This window comes from Anas platyrhynchos, chromosome 2 (genome assembly GCF_047663525.1).
Source record: "Anas platyrhynchos isolate ZD024472 breed Pekin duck chromosome 2, IASCAAS_PekinDuck_T2T, whole genome shotgun sequence".
NCBI lineage: Eukaryota > Metazoa > Chordata > Aves > Anseriformes > Anatidae > Anas > Anas platyrhynchos.
Window position 1 is genome coordinate 145,338,911 of NC_092588.1, and position 20,772 is coordinate 145,359,682.

The 20,772-nt window shown below is 39.1% G+C and overlaps 1 protein-coding gene across 27 annotated transcripts in view; it reads right to left on the reverse strand.

The window, feature by feature from the left end:
• PARD3 (par-3 family cell polarity regulator) overlaps positions 1-20,772 on the reverse strand; it is a 443,789-nt gene that overhangs the window by 261,833 nt on the left and 161,184 nt on the right. For all 27 annotated transcript variants that reach the window (XM_072033793.1, XM_072033801.1, XM_072033797.1 and 24 more), the window contains exon 4: positions 6,506-6,684. In XM_072033793.1, coding sequence (XP_071889894.1) covers positions 6,506-6,684 — 179 coding nt within the window. The remainder of the gene's footprint in view (positions 1-6,505; positions 6,685-20,772) is intronic.

The following is a 20,772-nucleotide window of genomic DNA, read 5'->3' on the forward strand; positions in this document are numbered from 1 at the left end:
ACTCACATCAGGACACTACAGGAAAGCCCAGACTGCTGCTGCGTGGCTCGTACTGCACGTGCGACTGCCTGCCTGCTCGTCCAGCCAAAATCCAGGCCTGCTCTGCACCAATGCTCAGCCTTGGTAACACGGAAACAAGGCAGACGGACAAATATATGAATATGCATCTGCAGACACTCTTGAAACACAAGTGTGTACTGCAAATGCAGTGTAAATACACTGCTCTGGGTTATGATCAAATAGATGACAACAGGTCAAAACCCAGATCCAACCACTGCCAATGAAAACCTATGTGCTTTTCTAATCTTAACAAAATCACTACACCTGAACATCCAGTCTCATTTTCTTTTTTTTTTTTTTCTTTCCTTAAATTATTCAATTTTTTATCAGGTTACTCTTTCATGCCTGTGCATTTTTGGTCTCAAACCCAGACAGAGAGATAGTAACAAAATTAAAAAAAAAAAAAGAGGTGAACATTTAAACATGGGATTTACAAGTACATGTACACTTCGCTGAATGGTGGAGGAAAAGTCAGCCATTCATTACAACTTAAGAGGAGGGTCACCCAGACCCTCCTTGGCAGTCCCAGCTCATGATGCAGCACCTTGTCCTCTCACCTACATTGCTCACCTGTCACACAGACAGAGGGATGGGGCAGCACAGCACTCTGAGAGAAAGACATTCTTCCTGCCTCACTGATGAAGAGCAGAGATTGAGAGCAATCAACACACTTGCTCAACTTCAGAGTGGATGTGCAAAAAAACCACCAGTTCTCAGACCTCTTTAGCACCCTGTGCCAATAATCCATCTTGTTTGGGGGACAGAGGGGAAATTTGATAAATGGGTTTCCACAAGTGGCAATCTCCCAGTGAAAAAAAGGTAAAAGAACAAGAGATGGAGAAAACTGTAACTTACTTTGGATTGGCTGCTTTTATTGTTGGCTTTTCCCCTGCTTCTTAACAAGTCTGGTCATGACTGACTTTTGGATCCAAATAGCTGAATCCCGCCTGTGTACACAGTACTCGGCAAAGAGCAGAGCACAGCATCAAGTGATACACGCTGTCTGTTATCTCTCTGTGCACCAGGCAAAGATTCTTCATTTTTTATCTCCCATTTTCAACATGCTGCTGATGGTGAGAAATACTGTGTTTGTTTTCACATTTTGGAATGCTGAGTTTTTCCATAGAGATTTTAATTTTTATTGTACTAAAATATCACTAGCTGCTCTGTATGGAAAGCCAGACTCTTCTCAGTGGTAACAAGAGGCAACAGGCACGTACTGAAGTACAAGTCATTATGAAGGAGTGATTGAACGCTGGAAAAGCTTGCCCAGAGAAGCGGTGCAGGCTGCAACCTTGGAGACAAGTATACTCAAAACCCAACTGGACACAAACCTGAGCAAGCTGCTCTGGTTGATGCTCCTTTGAGCAGAGTGGTTGGACAAGAAGATCTCCAGACGTATCTTCCAACCTCAGCTGTTCTGTGATTCTATGAAATTTGGGAATTTTACACATTACCCAGGACAAAAATAACACATACTATGTTTATTTCATATTGCACTGTCTGCGTACGTTTCCTCTAACCTATTTCATCATCATGTGACAAGCTGCCAGCAATGATTTTCTATCACGAAGAAAGAAAACTGGTGCATATAACTTTTGTTGTTTAAATACCCATCCATCTCACTCCCATAGCAACATTTTTTTTTTGCATTAAAATACTTAATATCAGCATTTGTAAATGGCTCTCATTTTCCTTTCCTCTTACACTATATGCAATCACAACTGAAATGACAAAACCCGACCAAAAAGAAATGAGCTTGTTCCCAGAATGATGCCCACTCTGTGATTCAGACTCCCTGGCTATAAAATGAAACTCATACATGCTCTTTTAATATAGAGCTCTGAGTCACAGTTCAATCCTCTGAGTTACAGTTCAAATCTACTGAAATACCATGTCTTTGGTGACAGTGATAGAGCAAACTTCACTAAGACAGCTTTAAAAAGACTCAAAGCTAAGTGAAACTAGTTTTCATTTTGAATCTGATGGCACACCATTGGACGTGCCATTTTTGTATGGTATATACATCTCCTATAATCCATGTATGCTTTTCTCCTATCTAGACATACTTTAATACAGAAATGCTTATACCCTATTAGAATAGGAAATTAGAAAGCATTGCATCTTTCACATAAATGAAAAAATGCATTCCAACAATGTGAATATTATCTGTCTCAATCCAATAGGAACAGTAAAAATACCTACAAGAAGAGACGGTGAGAGACACAATGTTTTACAGATAAGGGATTTGACACTGTATGAGACTTAGATCACTCTCATATGGCAACAGATTCTTCCTCTGCAGTTTACAGAGCCCCAAAAAGATAAGGCTTCCAAGCAGGAAGCAAGCACATCCTAAAACAGTCATTCCTACAAGGCATGGCTGTTCTCAAACTCATCATACGTTCATGGGAAGCCTATTCAAACAAACAAACAAAAAAATGGCTGCTGACTAAATGGCAAAGGCAAAAAGGGAAAAAAAATGATGTGCTGAGTATACTCAGCTATGTGTTTGCTGATGATGATCCACCCTGCAGAGCATGTTGCGTGCCATTTGCTTTGCTCCAGGTGGGTGAATCCAGGAGTGAGAGAGGCACAGAAGCCCAGGCACAATCATTTTTCTTTCTCATTGCTCTCTCTTGAGTTCTCTTTCGTAGTGCACATTTTCACCTCTTTATGCTATACGAGTGCTGTTATCTCTGATGCAACAATATATGAATCAAACTCTGAAAAGTCACAGAGTGAAAATTTTCATAAGCCAGGTAGCCATGATATACCCCTGTACTAAGCAAGGCAGGTTAACTAGATAAGCCTTGCCTATTTCAGAGAAGCAGGATCCAAGCAGATAACTGATTTGTATTCATATGCAATTTATCTGGCTGCTGCATTTATATGTCTTTCTTGTACACTAACACAAACATCTAAGGGAAAGGAAACCCAATTTTCGTTAGTGCAGCTCGTTAAGCCAATAGTCTTTGGTACTGCATTATTAAGACTGTGATCCAAATTAATGGTTATTCAGAAAACAGCAATATCAAAAAACATTTGACTGTGATGGTAGGAATCACACGTGGTACACTTCAGCTGCATACAATCTGTTCAACTGTACAGTTCAATACAATTCAAACAAAATTACAGCTTGCAAATCAGGTATTACTGCAGGCCTCTGCGAAGATATTTTTACTAAGAGATTTCTTGTTTCATTAGAATGGCTCAAGGAAGCAAGAGACGTGATTAAGTCAAGCCTTGAATCATTATGGAATATGGATATGTCTCACACACAAAAACGTATTTGAGAGTGATTTTAGTATTTAGTTTTAAAAGAATCTTGAGAAGTGAATTTACCTAAGGAAGTGCTTGATAATTATGAGCCAATTTTGCAAATATCTTGCACAGACAAGGAGCCCTAATCATTCTGTTGAGACCGCTCAGGACAAGGACACAGAAGAAAGAGGTCAGGAACTACCTAGCTGAGCACAGTGACCAACAGTACAGTAACTTTTAAATAATCAATAATAATGATAATTCTTCAAATACGTAAGTACTTTAGGACAGAGAACATCAACATCTGGTTTCAAGTTGCTCTTACAAGACCTAAGTACAGGTGAGCAACAGAAAACAGAAAAGGTCGAGATTCCAGTTCTAAGGAAACACAGAGTACTGGGACAGCATGACAATAAAGGTTTCTTTACAGTGAAGTGATATGAAAAACAAATGAGAGCTCAGTTCCACCCTAATACCTAAAGGCACTACAAATTTTTCAATGGTATCCTTCAAACCTCCCACATTTTTCCTCTTTCCAGGTGCCCTTTTCCCTTTTTATTTGCCCAGAACTACTGGCATATGTCCTGGCTCTTCACAGCCTTCAGTGCATGGCAGCAATCCCACCCCTTTCATTTCATCTAATCTTGAGCATCTGCCCATTTTCCTGCCATTCCAAATTGTTCTTACCCAAAATGAAATAAACACCAATAAGGAGTCTTCTCTCACTCGCCCCTGAGAAATAAATCCCTTCTGCCAGATACATGCAGCCTCCCTTTGCTAATTCCTCTAAAAATTGGACAGGGTTTCTACCTGTCAATTATTTCTCTTTGGAGGTGACGGGCTGAAAGTAATGTCACTTCTTAGAGTCAGTAGGTGGATGAAGCTTTTGGCAACTCTCCCAGAAACCCTTTTCTTGTTTCTGCAAGAGACATACAGATATTGCTGGGGTAAAGTTGCTAATCTACAACTGTGCTGCAAATTTCAGCCCAAGAACATATGTTCTTGTGCTGTCAAGAGAGGGAACTGCAGTGAAAACATTACGTAGTGCCAACCGCCCACAAAAGATATATGGGTGCTTAAGTCCAATGCACAGAGCAGAAAATTAAGATTGTTCTCATTGCTTTGCTTGAAATGTCTGTGTCATCTATAATCAATGAAATAGTCTGGAACAAAGCACAGCCATCTCTTCTTGTTATCTGAGTAGCTGAAGAAAACAATAACAGTGAGGAGTTGCTGTAGTTCAAATAACATGAACACATTCACAAAAATTCAGTGTCAGTACTTTGGTAAGTGATAGAGAACTTCAAAAAAGCACCTTTTAGAATGATAACACAAATTAAATTGTTGCTCATATTTGAGCAAGAAAGGAGAATTACTAATATCAATTCCTGTGAGCAATAGGATTCACTATGAAATCTTGACTCACATGACAGAATCAAGATGCTGACAACAGAAATAAACAATCTAGCACAAATTAACTCAGTATTAATTCACAACATATGTTGCACAAGCAATTATTATTCAATTGCAGTTGTTTACTGCATCTTATCTATTAAAAATAGTCTACTCAGTGATCTGCTCTATTTGAAGGATTAATGTATACAGTGTATAAAATAAAATTAAAAAAGAGTAAAGGAAATTAACAATATCTGTAGCACTAGCTAACCTACATTAGCTCTAAACCATCTTCTTGATTTAATGTTCTCTTGTGCCTACCTTCCCATCACTACATGAGATCATATGAATTCCTTTCCATTTCAGTCACCATGCTCCAGTAGACAGCAAATATTTTTATGAAAATCAAGTGCAAATACATGATGAACAACTAATGATGCAAGAAGACTAGTGTGAAAGATCAACTGCTGTTCAATTCTCTCCAATTTCTGCGAACTTCACACACTCTAAAGAAATCTGACTATGCTATTTATGTATGGCCTTCTACATTCATGCTTGTGGAGTAATGAAGTACAGCCTCATTATGATTTCAGAAAAATTAAATCAAAATGTTAACACTTCAAAGGGATTAGATTATCACTTTTCTTCTCCAAATCAGAATACTGTAAAATACTTTTCAAAACAACACACACTTCTATACTGCACCAGCACAAGTGACAGAATATATACCTTCACCTACCTGAAATCCTGATCAAGCAGAGACCCAAAGGTACCAGATTAAACTGAAAACTCTGTAAGAATGCAGACCTTAATGCCTATGAGTCCTGTGTCTTTATTGATATTTTTGAAGTAACTAAAATCCCATGGGAGATAGGTGACTTCATTAGCAGCATGTAAAGATTTCTTTCTTTGGGATTTGGGAGTTCTAGCTGCATCTTCTTAGCTTGTGTTTATACTACACAGAATTAATAACAATAAAGGAAAAAAAAAGAACTGTAATAAGCTGCCTGTTTTCTGACAGGATCTTATGCTGTGCAGTCAGAATGGCAACTGAAAGTGCAACTTGCTATAGGGTAACTTTCTGTTGGAAAAAAAAATCCTTTTCAGTTTGTTTTTATGTTACCATCACAATATTGGGCAATGTAGGGAGCTACACAAAAGGGAATCTTTCTTACATCTTCTTCTTTTTTTTTTTTTTTTTCCCAATAATGCACTGAGGAGAGTGCTTCCTACTGACTTCTCCAGCTAGTAAAGCAATTCAGGTAGAGATAACTGAAATCATATTGAAAAAATGAAAGAAAAAATGAAAGCAAATAATACAGCATTTGCAATTTTTGCTTTGTATTACTTGACTAGTGCCTCAGAAAATGAAAACTAGCATTGCTATGTCAGAAAGACAGAGCCAGAATGGCTGTAGGCATGCAGATTATTCACTGACATTAGGACTTCTGCAGAGATAGAAGTCATTATATAAACCGCCTATTTGCATTCAAAGAAAATATGTGACAGTATTTAGGCCCTGCTTAACAGAGTAATGAGTAATCAGAGCTTCAATGGCACTTAATGGCAAAATCAAACATTTGTAACACCTGCTGTGGGTGCCACTGAGGACTTGCTAAGAAGTAGGTACACATGTGACTGGCACAGAGTTCTGCTGATAATGTGGTTTGTTGGACAAGGTCTGAAAACAAAGGTTTAAGCCTGGAGTACACAAGAGAAGGACAAAAGAAGTGAAGATGCATGCACATTTCTCATTTATTGAATGAAGAGGTGAAAAGAAATATACCTTTCTTTCATGAGTAGTGGGTACACCAGGGGTGTTCTGCTTGAGGAAGCCTGCTGTTGTGGACCACCTTGTAGGGTTTTTTCGTGAAGGTTCTTCTGAAGAAAAATTTGTATCACTTACAGATGTTGAGAGGCCAATCAGTGCAGGGTCACTACTCCGCCGTACATGAAGAGGCATATCTGAAAAACAAAAGAGACAGTAAATAAACTCTGACTAGATTTAAAATGTTTTTCACATAGGAAAAAAAAAATTTTCAAGCCCTGGATGGGTGGTTTTGACCAAATGTGGTTTCGCAGGGTAACCGGTTATTGACCTCAGCATAGTTCCTCAAGGACAAGGTCTGTTTCCTTTAAAACCACAGCCTTGCTACTTGACCACATGAGAAGAAAACAAGGGCCAAACATAATTCTTTTAACCTTGTACAGCTCTTTGGCTTTATAAGTACAAACATGGTATCGCTACCATCTGTTGGTTGTTGTGTAAATTTAAAACAAAAAAACAGAATAAGCTTGAGCAACCAACTAAGGCAACTTAAAGCTGTTTTAAAGGGCAAGTAGCCAAAGGTCCAAAGAGCCTGATGCCAAAACAAGGAGTGGACTAGGGCCACGCTTCCCAGTGTGGGCACTGCCAGCCAGAGCATGCTTGCAAGGGGTGGCACAGCAGCCTCTGCAGGGAAAGCTCTTCTGCTTGGGCAATACACTCTCCGTGCCTTTCTTAGAACTTCTGGGGGTGACTGGTTTCTGTTCTGCATTATTCCTTTCCCTGACTGTGTCTGGAAGGTCTGTGTTGATTTACCTTGATTCCCTTAGCTTGCCAGCTGGCATGATTGACAGGAGAAAAATATTTCATTAGTAATAAATGGTGCATCAGGCAGGTAGACTGATTGGGAAGAGATAGGGTTTTTTAATATATGTGGAGGTCAAATCAGGTCTGGAAACTTTGATGGCACATTAAAGTTTGTTTCACTTGAAATACAACTTAATTTTTCCAATTTCATTTATTATCCTACAGCAAATATCCACACATCTACAGTCTTCATGCCCAAACAGAAGTTTCATTGCCTGCATTTGCGACCTCTTACCACTCTCCCACTCAACACCAGAATGGAGGTGATGTGATTTATCAGTCTTATTTCTCTTTACTGCTGCACTGAGAACCTTGAATGCAAAGTGAAAAAGGAAAAGGTGAAAACTATGGCACGTAAGCAAGCAGAGTCACTGGGGAAGGCACACTGGCCAACATCTGAGAATGATACCAGGACTATTTTTTAATGCCATGATCAAGCAGTTCCTGAAGAAGCTGAAGGTTCACGTGTCACAATACCAGCCAGAAAATACAATGACAGCAGTTGGATAACTGACTGCTCTTAAGCTTTACAATGTCATTATGTTAAAGCTACACAGAACAACATTAAAATACAAAATCTTATTTCCTATGGCATTATAAAGACACTGAGAAATATAGCTAGCAGGTCTTGCCACACAGAGAAAGTACATGTGCAAGGAGCTTTTTGGAACAACCAGGACTTGTGCTGCTGAGATATGCACAAGTGGTACACAACAAAACATGAACACAGTCATTCTATTTCATGTCCAATCTGGTAAATGAGAATAACAGAGAATTAATTAATGTTTTTCCCACTAACACTGTACTATTTCTCTTCCCTTTGAAAATTCTTTTTTTTTTTCCATTTTCATAACAAAGACATTCACAAGAGTTAATTTCCAGCATAGATTTTTTTTTTCTTTTATAAATATGTATATACGAGAGTATAATGGAACAAGAAATAATTAAAAGAATATTTCAGGAAAGATCACGTTAATTATGCAGAAAAGTATTTATGGTCTGAGTCAACTCTAGTTAGAATGTGATTACTCAGTATATACTCACAAAACGCATAACAGAGGGTTTTTCTTTGATTGCCTTGTCTTCAACTACTTCAAGTTTCATGAAGCAGCTGAAAGCAAAGCCCCTCATTTCCCACTAGATGGTAAACATAATAAAAGTACCCTAGCAAATCACCGGAGATCCATATAACAAAGGTGCCACAGCTGTGGTCACAGGCAACAGCACCGCAAAGCATAATGAAGTGACCCATTAACAGCAGTGTCTGTGCTGCTGCCTTCGCTCCGAACGGACACTCTCATTTATTGGATTAGCCTGGTCAAGAAAGTGGGTCTGTAGCATGAGTGGTGCCACTTAAGAGAAATACCAATCTATATTTGTTCCAAGCAGCAGCGCATGCATATTATCCTGTTTGCCTTAGCTACCCACCCTACATACAACAGGGAATTATCATTTTCAAACATGAGTTCACTTGCTCCTTATGCTCATACATCTATATATAAGCATGGCGATAGCAAAATGTTCTTGTATTTTTACACTCTTTCTTCAAATTACTTGACAAAACAAAAGTTCAGTTCAGTGAACTTCTGTAAGAGGAGAAGCTGAATTGCCAACAAAGAAATAAAGGGAAGAAAATGGAACTCAAGTCAGCACTTCTGGAGAGGAGAGAGCAATTATCACTGCATTGCCTTTTTCTTTGTAGCTAAAACATCACAGTTTGAACCATGCTAAGTGTCAGAGACTTTTCACAACACAGAAAGTTAATTATGCAACAGAATTTCCAAATATTAATTTCCCAGAGAAAACATCAATGCAAGATGTTTCTCTAAAAAAATTATTTGCTGCTGTGCCACCTTTAATATGACCCATCTCATTTTATTAAGGTTAGCTACTGAGGTACTTTCAGACATTTATTGAACATTTCTCCAAATCTCCGAAAAAAAATGGTGTTCTGTCAATTCAAAGATACAACTTGATCAACTCTAGTCACTCCTTATGAAAATGGCTCCATGTATAAGGAAACATAACTTGCATTGCTAGCCAAACTTCACAAGAAAATGAATTATAAAAGATAATCATTTGGGTGTGCTAGATCTATGCATTTCCAAGTTAAATTAGAAATTTGGGGGTGGTAATTTTTATTTATTTTTTTTTTTATCACTGGAATGGGACAAGTACATGAAGCTCTAGGGCATGGTCCTTGGCAGTGGACAATACTTCACCAGGTATTGATCTAGGGATTACATTTTATTCATGCTGTGTTAACCACAATTGATAAATACCATCTCCTGTACTCCTCTCTTCAGTTCTATTCTGACTCTGCTCTAGCTCAGTTTCCATACCGTCCATTAGAACAATAACAAAAAAGAATATATTGAACAGATTTTACTACCAATATATTGGTGGTTACAATCTTCAGGTTTCCTTAAATTTATAGATTTGAAGACGATATACTTTGAAATATTAAAAGGAAAATCAAAGGAAAGAAACTTAATAATTAAACCACAAGATGAAGTACGCATGGGACCAATGCAATGTCACTGATTTCAGGATGATGGCTGATAGTGTTTGAAGTCTGGAGTTTCTTTGAAGACTGGATAAAACAGCAATGAACTCTAATCACAAGGCTTCAAATTCTCTGTGGCACTAATGCACTGTAAATATTGATTTGCTTCAGCAGCTAAGGTGCCTTTTAAATAAGCACTTGAAATGGTAAATCTAATAATAATGAATTACAGGAAGTTTTAAAAGTCTAAGAATTAAGGAAAAAATTAAATTAAAAATCATGAAAGTCATCACTCAGTTCTTGAGCTTTATTCAAGGACTTTAAGTATTCAGCAACAAGTCCAACCCCTAGAAGTTGAGAAAGAATTATGTGTGACAGAGAATCCCATTAAGTTATGTATATGCCCACAGTTATGTTAGAAAATGGTTATTTGTAGGATAAATCCAAGCTGGGTAACAAAATGCCCACATTCATAATCATGAAACTCTGACTGGAAGTCTCATTTTATTAAAAGCAACAGCAGTTTCACTATAAATTATAAAAACAGCCAATATACATTTTATAACCATCTTTAAATGCTAAGAACACTGAGTTGTACCTTTCCTTCCTGCCAGCAATTCCATTTTTATTTTAAAAGGGTCATCACCTTTTCTGATTTTCAAACGTGCTCACGAGCAAAAGCGTGAGAGGATCTGGCAGATTTCATCCATAAAGCTGACTGCCTTATTCTGAACGGCAACCATGCCACACCAGAGCTGCTGGCCTTTCAGAGTGGAGCATATATATATGTTCCCATATCAATTTCCTCTCAGACAGCAGCTTAGGAGGGTATGACTAGAAAAAGATGCGTAGCACGGACAATTTTTCACTGTGAAGATTTCAGCTGATGTTTCAGCTCCTTGGTATCACTGACAGCTTGCAGTTTGGCATGCAGTGAATTTTAAGACATGAAAAATGGGCATAAGGTGATTTTTGGCTGCCTCAAACAGGCTATCAGGCCCAAGACTGAGGAGTAGACATGAACAGGACTTTTTATTTTATCTTTTTTTCTTCCCCACACACACTCAAGAGCTTTCTCTAGAAAAATGATGATTCAGTAAAACAAACAAACAAAAAAAAACCTCTGTGGGAAGGAGTAGGTTTCAACAAGAATGCTTCTCAAGTTTGACAAAGTTTCTTGAAGTGAGCCTGTATGTACATTGTAGGTACATTGAGTGGTGTCGAACACATAAGAGAGATCATACCTCAGATGCAGAGATCCTACCTCAGCATCAAAAAACTGGTCAGGGGACAGGAGAAAGAGATTTAACAGTTTTACTGCTTGTGTCACCTATCTGGTTCATCCTACCACCCAAATCCTCATTGGCCTTCAAGAAGAAGGATGAGTTCGGGTCCATCCTGGGGCTGAGGACAGCAGGACTGCTTCTTTAAGCCTTCAGTATTTGAAATTACAAGCTAAGACTTCATCAATATTTAACTGAAATACCTGTTAAAAATAGTTAGATTAGCCTTGAGTTTCACACACCAGCACAGTTCCTACAGCTGTGGTTCAAATTTCAGTAGGTCCAGCTCGTTGTTCTACTCAGCCAGACACAGTGAGAGAAAAACATCTCTTATGACCTTCAAAACCTCAAATCCCCCAAATCTGACCAACTTTCATTCCTGCAAGCCTCTAGAGACAAGATGATGATAACTTCCACAGAACATCGAGGCTGTTGCAAACTGGACAGCTACAAAGGTTTTCAATGCTTTTTCTCTTCACGTAGAAGAAAACGAGTCAGAGAACAAAAAAAGTAACTGATTGTGAACTTTGCTACAAACTGCATTAAACCCTAACAGCAATGAATCTAAATCAGCACTTCTATTCAAGATTAACAATGCAGTGAAAATCAACAGTAGGCATCTAGAATTAAAAAAGAAAAAAAATATAATAAAAATAAAGCAGTTCCAGAAGATAAAGATCTGTACCCTGTACTACTATGCCATCTTTCCTAAAGAGTAAACTCTGGCACGCAGTACAGAGAGGACTGCTAAATGGTAGCACTACGTGGCCACACATTATCAGTTATAGACTTTTACAGAAACATTTTCAGACATGACAGCAAAGGAAAAGCATGTACAACCCCAACTGTCTCTTCATGGCACAGAGCAATGTTTTTCTCTCCTACATAATCCAGTCCACTTTTATATAACTATCATATGATTCTGTAAAAGAATTTACAGCATTTCCCAAAGAGAATACTATTTGGTCAAAATCTTAAAAAATTTATATATATTTTCTTCTCAATTTGTATTATTATTATTTCCCCAGGCTGATCCTTCTGTTTTGAGTTATCTCCCTTTCACTAAAAAACCTATCTTTCCTTTCATGTGTCACATACAATTATAACATTTCCCATGGTCATAACCATTGCTCGGTGCTAAAGAATACATAACTTCACCTCTGCCTTCTCTTAATTCTCTGTTGGCGTTCATTTTTGTAAATATTATTCTGGTCGTAACCTGTTCAGAAAACACCCATACTAATGTATAAATGTCATCATCTCTGGAAGAATGGATGACATTAAAAAGAAAGCAACCACTCCATCAAAAAAGTCTTATCATACAGCAGAAGAGACAAAAATCCTTACCTACTTAATATCATTTTCATTGTCTTCTAGTAGAACCTAAGTTTTCAGTTTTCCCTACCATGCCTGCTCAATGACTATCAAATTTAAAAACAAGAAAACATCAACCTGCCACATATATTTTAATAATGAGGTAATGTTAAATCCTTATCTTGAAAGGCCTGTAAAATAACAGTCTTCTTTCTTTCTCTACTATTCTTTCTTCTTACTTTTGAATACTAAGATCCAGGGAGGAAAAAGATGATTGCACCTTGAAACTCAATTTACTTAGACACTGACTTTTAAAGCTAATTAGGGAAAGATCTTTAAAACTGAAATTAAAATTTAATTATGTACACTCTTTCCATCTCCTTTCTCTGGGCTTTTTTCTAAAATGCAAATGTCTTTGCATGCCAAAAGAAAAGACAAAAATGTCAGATCTTACAAATGTTCTACTCATCTCTGTCAAAAATTACATTTTAGTATGTTTTAATGAGCTGCAGTCTCAGTTTTTTGGGTACATTCATTGTGGATTTCTTTAAATCGTTCTGGATTACCTTTTCACCTATTTTCACACCATTGCAGCAGATCAAGGAAAATGCACTTGCAGCCCCCAAGATGTTACAAATCATTGCCAAATAACATTCTATTCATTACTTCTTCAAGCACTGGTGTGAGAGTAGAAGTACTGTAGTCAACTTTACTTCTGCTGACGCATTTCTGCTTACATCACTGAACAACCCTACACAATAAGATTCTGATTGATTTTTAGTTATAGTTATTTTCTCTTGAAGGTACTGTGGTTTTGCATCTTCATTCAAAACTCATTTTGTGGTGCAGACAAGGGTGTGCAGAGACGGGAGCAAATTCCTAGCTAGTTTGAGTTGATAAAGCCAAGAAGGTTGGCAAGTATTATTCTTGCCACAACTGTGAAAAATATCCTTAAACTGAGTGGTAAAATTTCCCATCACATAATAAAATGCTGGGAAAACTGTGTATTGCTTGTGGTAGGCTTGGAAAGGCTCACTTAGAGAAGGAAGTTTGCAATTTTTTCCTGGACAGAAGGAAAAAATAGAGATGCAACAACAGGATTTATATTGTAACTTAAAGAACTTAATTAGGAAGAACCAATAATGATAATAATGTGTATACTACACATCATGGTTCTTTCATTAGTAAGTTTCAAAAAAAACCCTGCTGTGGTCGCCCCTGTGCCATCGCCTCCTCCATCTGGTCCCCAGGCCACCACTGTGCCTTTATGTGAGGAGTGAAAGGGGTAGGCAGAAAGTGCCGCTGCTCTGCCATGCAAGATGTTAAGGGTTCAAAACTACCTGTCAGCTTTTCTTGTCCATATCCACTTCTGACTTTCTCTTGAATCAAACTTTCAACATCTGTTGCTGACACAGCCTCATACATCACCTTCTGTGTGAGGTGGAAATTCATATGTGGATCGTGTCCAGGTACCAGAGTTAGATATGCTTAATTGCAATTCAGCATGTGTGTGTGTGTAATTAGCAGGGGACTTCTTGTTACACAAATCCTTACAAAGCTGGAACAGGAATATCTCCCCTACCCTACTCTCCATCAGAACCTCATGCAGCATCCTTGCTCCTGATCTATGGAGCTAGCTGACTTTTCTGTAAAGTCAGCTGTAAAACCATAAAGGTCTGCACGGCCCCAAGGGCTGAGGAGCATCATCACTGCCCATCAGCAGCACTGCTGAGGCTCCTGCCCTGACCCACACATCTGGCAGAGGAAACCCTACCCACCAACACTGCCCAGGGCAAACAGCACTGCACACAGCAAGGAATGAAAATCTACAGTATTTCTGCAGGGGTTAGGGTAAAAAGTCAAAAACCCTTCTGGATTGGTAATAATAATAATACTAATGATAATAATAATAAATGAAATTAAATATAAATAGTCTAGGGTGAGCACAGCCAGCTCCGGCCTTGCTCCACTCCAGAGAAGTGTAAGAATTGTCAAAAACACAGTTAAGGTTATTTAAGACATGAGGATGAACACTTACATCCAGCTCACAGGCCACTGTGAGGCAGCAGAAGGCAACAGGTTTGGGGTATCAGCACCTGGAGGTGAAGCTCAACCTGTGTTGCCCAAAATCCACATAGCTTCATTATGAAAATGATTTAGACAGATTTCTAATTGAAGTACGATAGTTATGGCAAACAAACAAACAAACTTTACCACAATAATTTAAAAGTGTTTTTTTTTGTCAGAAACGATCTGTACATACATTTTCATATCTGCATGCATAGAGTATAAAGAAAAAAGAAGGTGTGGGAAGGAATATATTGTACTGCACATTCATGAGTTTCTCACATGGCCAAAAAAAATACAACTAACTTCTATAACAAGATAGGGTGTACACGGTCCAGAATAACTATTAAAAATGACTAACAGCTTCTGTAATTTTAATGGCACTTGTTCTTGTTTCCGTGACAGAAATATTTACTGTGATTATTAGAAACATGTTGAAACTCAAGAAACACGCTCTCATTTAAAGTGTTATCAAATCCCTCTGAGTTAATATTTCACCAAGCTCATTTCTGCTGCTGGTGACCAAGAGGAACAAAAGAGCTAGGAAAAGACCACGTCCTGTCACCCCGCACACTCAGACAAATAATTTTTAGCAGAAGCTTCTTCTGCACATGGGGACTAACACAGCTCAGAGGCAAAGCACAGGGCATGAAGATCTCAAGGTAAGACCATTATTTTCCATCATTCTGCTACAAGTATCACGCTGAATCCCCAAAGACGAATCAAGTATTTGCGTGTTTAAACCAACGAGATGAAATGCCACCAATCCTCCTCATCAGCAGGGGATGCGCAGCAGTGGGGCTGCCGTGCCCACAACATGGGAGGGCAGCCAGCAAAGAGATGCGATGCTGTCTCTGACCTGCTACTAGGTCAGAGGATGGGCTGAGTAGGTCAGAGGCAACAGGGGACAACACAAACCTACTGGCATCAGAACAAGCTCTTTCCAATTACCTGAGTGGGGAATAAGATGCTCCAGCGCTACAAGGCGCTGAAATCTTCTCATTAGCTCTCAAGGTTAAAGATCACTTTCTGCAAAAACCTCTGGGGTTCCCAGTAGCCAAATAGAGAGTAAGGCAATTTAGACTACATTGGAAGTTGTTAGTTAAATTGTTTAGATAATGCCCACAATGGGACAATAAAACAGAACATATGCTGCTCTCCAAGGGGTGACAGACCAACGGACATCTTTAATTCTTCTGCCCTACTAGAAGCAGATTATACTAATAAACCGTATCCCCTTCTTTCTTCAAGCCAAGCTTGATGAGTGGTAGGAGACCTAGCTGCTGCTTGAAGTTGAAGATCCCTACCTGTATTTATATGTACTTCACCAAACACATCACAACTACTGGGAGCCTGAATTGGTCTCTTCTGGAAATGTACAAAACCCACCACTCCTTGGAGAAACTTCAGCAACGTTTGCCCCTCCTCCCTTTTACAGCCCTGGAAGCCCGTGGTTACACTGCATGCCTAATTACGCAGCTCTCGCTTCTTTTTTTATGTCACGTTGCTAAGGCTGAAGAGAGTCAAAATTATTCCTAAAAGTTCAAAACTAAGAATAAGCAAATAAGAAGAAGCTCGGCTGAGTTCAAAAAGAAATCTCGCTACATGAAAGACGGTTTGTGAATTTTTGGATCAATGACTTTTCAGGCTTACCGTTGCCAATTTCCGTCACCATTTGTGATTGGTTCTAGCCCAGAGATGAAGATCGGCTTTCTTTCTGGAGGTACAGCTTTAGCCAGAACTAACAGAAGATATTTACTGAAATACTATGGTATGTACATCATGCCAGAATTTGTCAGACTCCCAGCAGCTAACTTTTCCAAGCTGTCTCCACACCACAAGCCTCGCTCCTTGTATCATCCTATAATGTGCTACTACAGTTTGGGATTATCTCCACAAAGAAAGGGGACATAAGGCAGGCATATTTTATTTTACAATTATTACTTAAAAAATGATTATAAGTATTACTAATTTTATACTATTAAGAATTTTTCATTCTTCAAAGGTGATTAATGAGGTATTTATTCTTCTGCGACCCAAAATGCATTGATACATTGAGATGAGAAAAGGAGGGGACAGTCACTGTATGTGACTTCGTCCTCTTCCACCAGTATGAATAATTGGAGGCCTATGCTCGAACAAGAGGAATCCCAAGAGATTGAAGGAAAAATCAATAGTCCAGGACAGGATACCCAGAAAACACACTGCAAGTAGCTTGCTGGACAAAAGTAGCCTGCAAAGCCACTCCAACTCATTGCATTTTCCACAGAGCAGAAGAAAAATGTTGTTACAACACATCTGCCACCTGCACCCAGTTAAGTGCCTCATGTTCCTCCTACAGGTACCTCTCTCTCCAAGGCATCCCTGCAGAAATACAGCATAATGCCTGTCCGTTGTCTGGCAACAAAGCTGACAAAAGTTCAACAGCTCTAGGGAAATTAGAGAAAGGAAGGAAGAAAAAGATCCCTGGCCTGTTAGGGCCTTTAGTCCTTGCAAGGTTTGGTCAGGGCAGCTGGCACATGGCTGGGCACCCACCTCCCTGCATGGCAGGCACCCCACAGCATCATAGCGAACAACCTCAGTCTACAAGAAAACGTATCCACAAGTGAAACAGGAACATGGAAGGCTCGCTATCCATCCAACTGCCCCCATGCAGAGAGGCAAGGGAGGAGATACCTTTCTGCAGGAGAGCACCCTGCTCACAGATGTCACGGTCAGTAGGTGAAGGAATGCAGCAAGAGCACCGTGGTGACCAGGCAGGATTCCCCTACCCAGCATGTAGCAGCACACCTGTAAGATGCTGCTGGTACAACCAAAAGTAAAACTCACTTTTATTTTTTCTCTTTTTAAGTTCTCCACAAAGGCTCTGTGAAATGCAATTCAGTTATTTTCCACTCCTTAAAGGAAGATGGTTATCTTGCATAACCACAAAAAGAAAGCCACAGGAGAAAAGAGCCATCTCCTGTACTGATGCAGTTATTTTTTTAACTCACCTGAGAATGATGGATTCTACGGAACAATTCTCAGTATCTTTTTTTTTTTTCCTTACATTAGAATTTAGAAAGCTTTCTGATGCTACAACCTCCCTAGCATATTGATTTTTCAGTCCATGTATCCTTATGAGGTTTGTACACAGCACCTGGACTCTCACAGCATACACCAGGGGAAGATGCACAGATGACTGAGAGAAGAACATCTACAGGCTCACAGATCATCAGCTTCTCTGCAGCATGCATCAAGGAGTCTGTCTGCTTCTAGCAGGAAAGTTTTTTGGAGCACTTAGATCAAAATCTGAAAGTCACCGTAAGAAACTGTTCACATATATTTTGCCAAACTCCAGTATTTTTACATTACACGTGGAGCTTCTGACTAAAACATATTTTACTGTTTAATAAAAGTAGCTATATTGAATTTCATGTAAACCACATGAGAGCAGAGAAATAGATTATTGTTTAGTTACTTAATATTTATGTAATCTCTGAGGGCAGAGGTAGGCATTTTAACAAATATGAGAGCTAGTGTATTTAATAGTCCATATCAGATGTCAAAATATGTATAATTTAAAACAGTATCTATCACACTTGCTCATCACTACAAATAAAAAAGGCTATTTAAAACAAAGAACCCTATAACCACTCATGCAGATGTTTTTTGTTTTTTGTTTTTTTTTTTAAGTCCACTACAGAATAAAAGTAAATCTGCATTTATACAGCTACCCACTGCATTTAGTTGGGATCTTTAACTGAATATGAAGCCTACTCACTTAAACTAAAAATATTTGTCACATGTTTTTTGAAACTAAATAGTTTTTTTGAGAATTAAGTTCATTGCCTTGTGTTTCTTCTCTGGAATTTGTAAAGCTACTTAAAAAGTTATTAATTCATAACATAGTTCGAGTTTGTGTCTCACATGGACTTGGATTTGTTTATTTTTAAAACATTTGAAAATACTTCCAAAGTATGTCCAACACCCTTTGTCTTAGACTCAAAGTTCAAATTTAGGAGCAGAGAAAACAAATCCATTGGTCACGCAACACATGTACAAAATGCAGACTTTTTCAAAAAAATTTAAAAGAGGAGCCAGGACTAAGCACATATGGGAAATCACATGTATAACGGAGGGTTGTCCCTGCCTCCCCGTAACAGGATTTCTAGGAGAGGGGCTCTGTCTCAACAGGAAAAAGCCAACAGCTGGCATGGCTGCTCACAGAGGAAAGGCTCTCAGATGCAGGTCCAGTTTTCATCATTTCTAAGCTCTTGGAATCTAAGCATCATTGTACTTTTTGCGTGATTACTATGGTACTTCTATTGAAGGGCAGACTAAGACAAAGCAAACAGGTATCTTTGCATTTTTCTGAGATTAACAAAACCCTTTGTCAAAAGCAAACTGCCTCACATGTTCTGAAACAAAACAACTACTGGACTAGATGCACTGATCAAGGCTCGCCGTTTCTGTTGTTTCCACACTGGTGGAGAGAAAAGCAATTAGACACCTCTGTGAGCTTTGCACCCCACAGCAGCAGCACCACAGCAGACCTGGAAGCAGTTAAAGTGAGAGGAATGGCAGCCAAAACCCTAACCCTAACCTGAACCTAATCCCACACACAGATGTCGTCAGCCGCCACTCGCAGCTGGCACAGGGGCAGCACTGAGAAATCAGTCCCCTCGTCCCGCTAATGCAAGGCAGAGAGATGCTGCCCAGCGCTTCCAAATCCCGCAGCTGGGGACCTAACATACCCCACCGGGTCTCTGAATCCCACTCCCTTCTCCCACTGACAACCACGTCAAACAATCTCCTTTTCATTTTACAGCAGATGGAAACAGAAGACCTGGACATCATACACTTCAAATTACTAGCCTGTGGGACTCATCTGGAGATTACTAAAGAAATGAAAGCTTAATCTACAAAAATGTAGTATTAAGTCCTTTAGCAAAATATACTTTTGCAAATCTTGCTACCAAGAAAAAACAACCTTCCCAAACCCACATGGGAGGATAAAAGCTTTTGCATGAACAAAACACATGAAAAAAAACCTCTTGGATCAAAATTCACTCAGCAGCATGAGGCTGAAAAAAATTTCTCCTGATTTACTACACGGCAGTTTGGTTGTCTAGCCTTTCCAAACAGCATTATAACATTAGTGCGAGGACAGTGAGAGGGAAAATTGCTGCCTAAGTGGCAGGTTTGTCATTGTTTGACAATTCTAAAGAGTTCACTAGAAACTTCTGAAAGGAGCATCTCTAATTCCCTGAAATTACTGATAATCTGCCAAGTGAATGGAGAACAATTATGAAGAAAATTGAATGCTTCCAAACGCCAATTTGCTGTATATCCTGAATTAATATTGCATAAGCATTTTGGGTCTTTTTCTGTAAAAGCAAAGGAATAAAAACCTGGGTCTACAGGCATTCCTGCATGGCTTTTCTCACAGAATTTTGTATCATCATCATTTTTGCGTTTTGTAACAATACTTAGCATTTGTGTGGCGCTTTACATTTTTAACCTATTTTCCTGTTTGAAAAAAAAAATTACATTATCTGTAAGGTAAACTAGCTCTTATGCATTGATGGTTCAACAATAAGCAGTCATGACAGAAGAGTACAAAGCCCTCAGCACAGCCAGAGATATTATAAGCTGCTTTCCCACCAGATAAGTCGAGCCACACTTGCAAAACACCATTCCAGGCACTGTCACTGCTACAGCTATGCCAGCAGTTGGCCACTGAGTACTGTAAGGAGGAGAAATACTCTGGGAAGAAAGGGCTCAAGATGTCCATTTTTTAGCTGAGCCAAGCCAGATCAGTCGCTGTTGATGGGCCAAGACCGTGTAAAACATCGATGCAGGATGTTTGGCAGCCTGGTTTTTGGGACAGCAGCTCCATCTCCAGTCAGTCTGACAGGAGGCCGGGACCAGGCCGCGCCATGGTGAAGAAGCCAGGTGCTGCTCCACAGCCGCGGGCTGCACGAAGGAGGAACCGAAGCAAAACACAAATGCAAAAATAATGTGAAGTGAATTTTCTCCCTTTTCTCCTTAAAAGAATAAAACACCAACAACAAAACTACTAACTCTCCACCTACAAACAAGCTGGGGCATGGGTGGGAATTGGCTGTCTTGTGGGAAGAAAGGGGATTAAAGCTACACAGGTAGAGAAGGGAAACAGGATGAGAAAAACACAAAAACTGGCTGTAGAGGACAGAGTAATCACAGGAAGGGAGTGCAGCTGAAGAAACTGCAGCAACAACAACAACAAC